The following is a 9,072-nucleotide window of genomic DNA, read 5'->3' as shown; positions in this document are numbered from 1 at the left end:
TTTCAGCAAAAATAACACCCAATTATAGGCGTTATTTGCTACATGTAACAAGGTCATTATATCGACTATGGAATTTACGAAATGCTGCCTTACAACGATGTTCTTGAAATCTCTGTAACAGCAGCTTATCTCTCCGTAGCCTGCTTCGGTTTAAAAATGAATTGTATTCAGAGCAATCTATTTAGTATCGAATAAGATGGGAGATACAATATCAGATAATTTGGAAATAATCGTTCCATGCTTGCATTTGATGGACATCATTTCTGTACACATTTCCGAATATTTAGATCTGTTTTAACATAAATGAATGTGTTTTGAGATAATATATTCCATATACATATCTTTCAATTAATCATTCCTTAACATATTTGATCAGTTTCTCCCAAAAGTCGTCATAAGCGCAGGATTCTTCGGGATATTCAATAAAACAATCTTTTTTCACAAGGTCCATAACTTTACTCGGATAGCCACTGCTGTAAACTTCCGGTAACAAGATCAGAATAACAAAATTTGTGTTTCCACGATCCTTGATTTCCTCCACTTTAGCCATGTTGAGCTCGTAGTCACGCCACTTTGACTTTAAATATCTTTTGGAAACAATACATAGAACCTTTTCACTTTCATGAATTCCAGTCATTATAGAATCCACTTTTGATAATCCTGGGAGATAATCTCTATCTCTTACAAGAAGTCGTAATCCAGCATTGGTTTCAAGCCGAGGTATGACATCTCTCCGTACAAAAGTTCTCTCCATACCAGCATAAGATAGAAAGGCGTCGTATTCATAGTTTAAACTTGTAGAATTATGAACATTCCGTATGTCCCTAATTCGGAATTTTAGTTTAGTTTTGTATATAATATAACGAATTTTTCATCTATTTCTAACCAGTAAAAATCCTGTCAACAAGCTTATACATACAGCAAGTGAAACAGAGCCTGCTATATACCAAGTCAAAAATGATCTACAGTTGCGCTCTAAAATAGAAATGGACCGATCCAGTTTTTCAAATGAAAATTTGAATTTTTCAGGCGAGCACTGATATTGCTGAATATCTACAAAATTAGCTTTATTTATCCTTAACCATTTAAGAAACTTTTCATTCTCACAGGAACAACCTAATAGATTACCAGAAAGATCAACGATTAACTTAGATCTCCGAAAGGCGTTCTCCAAATCTTCGCGGGTTTTTTCATCAAAAGATCTTATTCGATTCTGTGATAGGTCGATCAAAGATAAATTTGCCATATGATCAATTTTTAAATTCCATCTTGATATCTGGTTGTCACTGACATTTAAATACTTCAGCCTCGAGGAATTTTTCAGCAGTAAGTTTGGAAGTTTAGAAATTCTACAGAATGAAATGTCTAAGTTCTCAAGGGTTAAAAAAGACTTAAGCGTTTCTCCCATTACATCTTTCTCCAAATCGTGTCCTATGTCATTGTGGGACATATTTAAATTCTGGACTTGGCCACCATCATTAAGTATAAATGGAGATACGTGGGAGCAAAAATTATTTGAAAAATCCAATGTTATTTGAGTATTTGTATATTGAAAATAAACAGGACCTTCCAAAGAGTACCCAAAGTTATTCCGTAGATTTACAATCGGTGCAGAGACTCGGTGCAGAGATAAAAATTCTTGAAACCTAAAAATAAATTTTACTAGAGTAAGCATATATTTCTTCTAGATTTTTTGGATAAATGATAGTCACGTTCGTGCTAGTGCCTATTGTTTTAGGAGTTTGGTAATTTCTAACTTCTTCGCAACTGAAAACAGCATCATTGCACAATTCAGTCTTTTCTCTACAATTATTAATAAGCGAATCATCAAGCTCTGGTGGGTACTTTTGAAACCTCACGTTGTATACTCTCAAGTTTTCTAAACTGCTAAATTCAAAGTAATATTTCCCAGTTGTTAATTTGTTTTCGGCCACCGATAATTTCTCTAAAGTTTTTGGAAGATTTCGTAAAACTCCTGGAGCAAAATATTCCAATCGGTTACTGGCTACATATAATTCTTTCAGGTTAGTGTATTTAAGAGAAAAAAGATGATGACATTTTATTTGTGTTCCAACTCCGGCTACGCAATTTATTCCATTGATATTCAAAGATTTTAGCCTAGTTTTGTTCAAATTATTTGTTACATTAGGCAGGGATGCAAACCCTAGCTTGCGATTGTAGGAAATATTAAGATATTGTAATTTTGGCATGTTGCTGAATGATCCCTTATCAGTATCCTTTACATTGCAGTAGGAAATATCCAAAACCTCAAGGAATGGAAAAGTTTCAAACATTTGCGAATCGATATAATCAAGATTACAATTTCCAACATTTCCCGACATATCTAAAACTTTAAGATTCTTTAAACGCAAGAAACTTTTTCCAAACTTTGTGCTTGCTATTCCATTCATTTTTACAATTGAAAGAAAATATAGATTTGCAAAAGCATCTCCTGGAAAAGCTATGTTATATTGCCTGCCACTGTTTCCTTTTAAGTTCAGTACCTCTAAGGACGACAGACTTTTAAAAAGTTTCTCGAAATTTGAATATTTCAACTGATTTCCCTCTAAGTTGAGAAACCTAAGTTTTGTTAAATGTTCGAACGCATTTTCATCAACAGTCGTTAAGTTATTATCAGATAAGTCGAGGGATATTACCCTTTCTGGCAGTTTTGTACTCTTTGACTCAATACTTCTTATCTTGTTGTTACTGAGGTCTAACCACGTGATGCTGTCATTCATATATGGTATAACAGTAAGATTTCGTTGTGAACAATTCACACGAATTCCATTTTCGTATAAAAAACAATCACACTCAATCCTATCAAACCAACAAGAAGTAGTCTCCACTGCCTCAATTTGAAAAAAATCTATAAATATTGTCACAGAAAACCAGATGAGATTCCGTACTCTGTTATTCTTCATAGTTTTTGCTGCAGAAATGTCGTTATGTTCTGTGTGTTTCAAGAGAAGATACTAAATGATGTATTACTTAACATGTGTAAGTTAAAAAGATATTCATGTGCATGAAGAAATCGCTTAAATCGTGTAATACTTGTACAAGTAACGCGAACATTTCACGTTGTAAAAGTTTTAATTACATTTCTGTCGCCCACGTGGCGCAGTGGTTAGAGCGCTTGCTCTAGAGTCGCGGAGTAAGGAGTTGATCCTTACGTCGCGGGTTCGAATCCCACTGTGGTACGTGGAGACCGGTCCTTCGGATGAGACCGTATAAACCGAGGTCCCGTGTCACAGTAGGTTCTGGCACGAAAAAGATCCCTCACTACTCATGATCAATGGCCCTGAGTGCCGAGTTTAGGTCAAAATTTGCAGCTCTCCACCGGCAAGAGGTGGCGTCTCCATATAGGTGAAAAATTCTCGAGAGGGACGTTAAACAATAAACAAACAAACAAAATTACATTTCATTCTCATAGTTTTATGACATAGGTTTTGTATTTGTTTGAGATACGTGTAAAATTATTATGTGTTTCGAAGGAAAACTTTGAGGACAATTACATGTATGAGAGACAAAACAAAACATTTATCTGTTTGCTGAAATGTTTTTTTTCAGCCATGTCAGTCATACGTTATTCAGAGCTTATGAAACTTAAAATTATTGTTCTTTATTTGAGGAATGAGTTGACTTTGATGTTCATTTTGTACTTACGAATATCTAACTTTCTATTTTTTATATCGTTTGATTTTTATGGAAGACTTTTGCAAGAAAATGTGATTGCTGAGTAAAACCCCAGTCACATTTCAAAAAACGATCGACGGCTGACGGTTTTTAAGGCAAAAATAGGATTCTTCGGGCGACAGTCGGCAGTTCATCGGCCGTTGTCTTGTCCGATTTTTACCTCTTTTTGTGTCGGCCGAACAATTTTATGTCAGTCGGGCAAAGTTATAATTTTTCTGCGTCGGTGGCCGATTCTTTCAATTGAAGCAGTCGTTGAATAGTTCGTCGCCCAATCTTTGTTCATCGTCCGACCATCGGCATACAGTCGTTGGTCGGTCGACATCTAGGAACTGGGTTTTCTTTAATGTCGGCCGACGGTGAAAATCAAATTGCAGTCCAGCGAACGATGATCTGGCGAAGGTTGGCCAACTTATAAATATTTTTACTTTTATAGGTATCGGTGTTCCTAGGAATTAATGTGACTATTCTGCGTCGCTCGATACTAGTGTCGGCATATCCTGCTTATTCAGCCGACGATACGAGAAAACTTTGGACACCCAACCATCTGCATAAATGTGACCCAGGAATAAGAGCTAGGTTTTTTGAAGTCAGGTATTTGCCTTGAATCACTTACTATACATTCCATTGAAATGGCACTTTACAGACCCATTTCAAATAGGTCACCATTTCTATTGAATTTTTAGTCTCAAAATTCAGGGCGTGATCTGTCAAGTGATGGTAGAGTTTCTACCATCATAGCTTAGATCATACACAGTTTCAATGGAAAACTTAACACCTGGCTCCGGGGCCATAAAACTTAGACAAGCTCATTTTTTATCTCAGTCTCACTTTTACCAAAGGAATTAATAGTGGAAAAGTGAGACTGAGATCAAAAGTGATCTCGTCTAAGTTTTATGGCCCGGGGCCCTGATATCAGGATATCCTACATGAACGAATCTTATGATTACCCCCATCTATAGACACAACATTGAGGGATTTAATTTTTTTTTTATTCTTCATTAAATGTTTTTCAACACAAATTTTAAACAAATTTGAATAAAAAGTGTTAACCAAAATGCAAATACGTAACACAACAGATTATTACATAATAATAAATGTAAAGTTTTGTCAGGTAACTTTTGATAAAATGTTCAACTTTGTCACCCTTTTTGGCCGCCGAGTAGGCTTTGAATCAAAATCAATGCTGGTTATAAAACAAGCATGATTTGAAGTTTAAAATTGCAAATTGTCATAATTTTGACTGTATTTTTTGTTTTATATAAGTGGCCGAATTAGGTCCTTACCATATTTTTTCCTTTATATAAGTTTATATCTTTTTTATAATGTTCATTAAACACAAGTAAAGGATTTAATTAGTTTAAATCTGAATGATGCTGCATTCAGTATAATTAAATTAAATGGTTAGTAATCTATCCCGGGTTGATGTAATGGTCTTTTCTTTAGGAACACTTATTTTAAATCTACTCATAAAAAGTTAATTCTTGATTTATCCTTCTTTAAATTGTATCTTTTTTATTACTGATAAGGGGTGATGCTAATTTTTACTCATAATACATAAAAATGCTTTTCCCTTATATTTATGTAGATTAACACAACTTCTTAACGAGCATGATTATCTTTATTTATTCCGCAAGAGAAGTTTAACACGGAACAGGATTTTACCACTTATGATTACAATTACCTAGAGAAGTATCAGAGAGAAGTAAAATATTACCAGTAGTGAAATACTTCCTCATATCACGCGTAGACTCTTATCTAGAAATAATCGTATATATACATGTAACCACGCCCATATAATTCAAAACATGTCTGCTGCTCATCCAGTGTGATGCAGACAATATAATAATATAATATAATATAATATAATATAATATAATATAATATAATATAATATAATATAATATAATATAATATAATATAATATAATATAATATAATATAATATAAATTGTATCTATGTTAAACTTTCCCATATGTACAAATAATCAAATGGAAATTGATGAAGACGTGCCAAATGATGAGAGGGTTGAAGGAGTAATTTTCATAATCTGGTGCATCTTCGCTAGCCAAGGGTTTCTGTTCCGCTATTCTCCTCACAAACCCTTGGCATACGGTGTTATTAAAAGTTGGGTTTTTTTTTCTCGAGTTGTGATTGGAGTTGATCGACATCCTTCGACCAATCAGCAATTGCTTTTGTAAATGATGATATTTGCTTTCGGGATATATCTTGATTCTTTAGTCTCGGGAATGAAAAACACAAGTAAACAGCGATTCGTAAGATAACATGCCACTCTATAAAAAGATTGGTGTCATCCAGTCTTAAGCTGATGTATTAATATTGTGATCAGGAGTCTTATTGTAGATGTAGATTCGCACGATAATTAACAAATAAACATTGCTCGATATCTTCTTGTTAATTATTCTTTAAAAACTTTAAAAATTCTAATACGCCTTTTATTTTTGTCGATGACGCAATTTGTGCGTATGTTGGAAGATTCGAGATCACGTGTCGTAAACAATCCCAACTTTTGACTGCACTGTATGCCAAGGGTTTGTGAGGAGAGTAGCGGATCAAAAACCCTTGGCTAGCGAAGATGAATCTGGTGTAACAGGTCAATATATGAAGATATATATATATATATATATATATATATATATATATATATATATATATATATATATATATATATATATATATATATATATATATATATATATATGATAGAGATAACGAACGGTATTCAATCATTCTATTGTATAATATTGTTTTCCTTTGTTTTCTCATTTTTTAGCGCTATTCTCCTTCAATTTTCTTTTGAATTAACGTACAGTTTCAAGTACATGTGTATCTTCTCATTTCATAGTTGTCTCATTTTACACGGTGGGTGTGACCGGTCGGCATGGGATGCTCACTCCTCCATGGCATCTGATACCACCTTTGATATTTTTGGAAGTCTGTGTTTGCTCTGTTCCCGATTTGTATTGTTTTAATGGACTTTGAGCTTGAATACTGCATATTTCATTGTATCAGAAATAAGTTTTTATCCAGACATCACTCAGTTCAATGCTGCACACTGAACCAAACATGTAGTATTATTGTGGTCAGCAATGGTGAAATGATAATATTTTCAATGCTTAAGAATATTTGATTTCCTGAATTGCATGTATAAAGCTTGTCATTGTAACAGTATTTTAAGTGATACAGTAACATTATATGAATAAGAAATGCTAAAAAGTCTTGAATGTTGCCATTGAAATTCCTAATCTGGAGTAATCAGGTAAAACTTTTAGTGGGTTTTACTATACAGTTTATTTTCTAGATTGACAGAACTTGGATGAAAACAAAAATGGTTTATACTATCAACTTTGAATTAGATTCTTCATTCATTTCATGTTTTCTGGATGAGTGATTAAGAGGAACATTTTGAAAGCACACGCCTAATAGCTTGACTTTATGCTATAAGTCAGGAATTTACAATGAAAATAAAATACTTTTGATAAAGAAATTGATCAATTATAGAACATATACATAGATTGAATCATAAACATTTTCAAAAGAAAACTGCAAATACGTTTTAGTGCTTACACAATCGTATTCCTAAAAATGTACAGAGACATAAGTATAAGAAAAAATCACTTGGATATATATGGAAAGCACTAAAAAAAAACACCCAACAACACTGTATATCCTAAGTGTCGGATCTACTAAGTAGATACAACGTCAAGGATGGAAATTTATATAAAGCACTAAAAATGACCAACGACACGAACAATAGAAATTGTCAAATTTTCGGGACGCCCTGTCCCTTCTTCGGGACAAAGAAAAAAGTTATGAAGTCATAAAAACAAAGGAAACAGAAAAAAACAACAACTAGCACTACTACTGAACTACCCAACACTATGTATTTACAATGTTACATGTTTAATTTGAAAATTATAACCAGTTGTAAAGAAAGAAATCCGGACCGCTATGAAATACGTCCGGTCTCTCGGGTGTACTCTGGTGAAGTGCGATTTGTATAATTGAACGAATTAATTATCGCTAATTAATTACGGCCAAGTAGTAAATCGTACACTGTCTTATTCTCTCAAAATAGAGTAACTAAACATGATAAAAAGAAACCAAAGAAAGATAATACGGAAGGGAAATTTTACAATATGAATTTAGATGTAGTATACATTTGGAAATGTTTTTAGGACTGTTTATCGGAAAAAAAAAAGAAAAAAGAAAAATGTAAGCATTAAATCTGTGTGTGGTTTGTTCCAGAATTGATAATGAAAATTAACGGTAAAGTTAACACTATATAGAGAGAATAAACTTGTTTGTTACAATCACGAATTGGGTCTAGTTCACGTTCATCCTGGTAAAGTCATTTAGTTTGTTGATACCATTAGGGCGGAATGACTTCAGTCTGTGCATCCAGAACTTTTCCTTGCTTTTTCTCTGATATTCGTTCCAATTCGGATTATGGTCAATAACCACTACTGTCGTGTCCTCTCATTTGTGACCTTCAAGTTTAAAATGTTCCCCAACGGGTTCATTGAGTTTCTTGGTCTTCGTGGTCGAACGGTGATTATTAATTCTCCTGCGGAGATCTCCTGTTTCCCCAACGTACTGTTTGGAACAAACTTTACAACTGATGAGATATATGCAGTTGTCTGTTTTACAAAAAAATCCCTAGAATTCCGTAGCTGCGGCCTGCAACGGGGCTGTTAAAGCTGTCTGTGTCAGAGTTGTGCTTACAGAGAAGACATCTTCTGTCAGAGCAAGCTCTAAAGCCTCCGTTAGGTAATGGATTGTGCAATCTGGTTCTTATTACCATGTCCTTTAAGTTCCTCGGGCACCTGTATGCAGCCAATGGAGGTTCCTTAAAGACCTCTGCCATTCTTTTGTTAGAGTGGAGAATTGGCAGGTTCTTCTTAAGAATACCGCTGAGGTTCTTAAGGACGGGATGGTATGTGGTTACCAGAGGGACCCTGCTGCTATCTTCTCTCTCTTTGTAGAGTAATAGGTTTTGTCTGTGGTGTCCTGCCATCTCATCAATAGCAGTTTGTACATTGTGGGCTTTGTAGCCTCTATTGCATAAATGGAACTTTAGGAGACTGCTCTATTCCTGATATAAGACAGGGGATGAACAAATGCGACGAATTCTGGTAGCCAGACCCTTAGGCACACCCTTGAATGTGTGTCGACATGAATGCTAGTCGGCATGAGGTAAAGGTGGGAATCGGCGCCTTTCGTGTGGAGACTTACCAGTAACTCGATTTCGCCATCAATCAGGGTAGATGTAGTATCTAAGAATGTGTTTTTGGAATTAGGTACGTCTAAAGTAAATTTGATGGACTGATGGAAGGATTTGGCAAAGGAAATGAACGC

At 34.5% G+C, this 9,072-nt stretch overlaps 1 protein-coding gene across 1 annotated transcript; it reads right to left on the bottom strand.

Annotated features, from left to right (window-relative positions):
• Positions 1 to 260: 260 nt before the first annotated feature.
• LOC133187028 (toll-like receptor 4) lies at positions 261 to 871 on the bottom strand (the record flags this gene model as incomplete). Its single annotated transcript, XM_061322401.1, has 1 exon — positions 261 to 871. A coding segment is annotated over one exon (519 nt), but the record flags the coding sequence as incomplete, so codon positions are not given.
• Between the last annotated feature and the right edge of the window lie 8,201 nt (positions 872 to 9,072).

The sequence above is a fragment of the Saccostrea echinata genome, unplaced genomic scaffold (assembly GCF_033153115.1).
Source record: "Saccostrea echinata isolate AGI-Se365-2 ecotype Australia unplaced genomic scaffold, CSIRO_AGI_Sech_v1 ptg000014l, whole genome shotgun sequence".
In the NCBI taxonomy this organism is placed as follows: Eukaryota; Metazoa; Mollusca; class Bivalvia; order Ostreida; family Ostreidae; genus Saccostrea; species Saccostrea echinata.
Note: the sequence above shows the minus strand (reverse complement) of the source record. Positions and strands in the feature narration are given on the sequence as shown.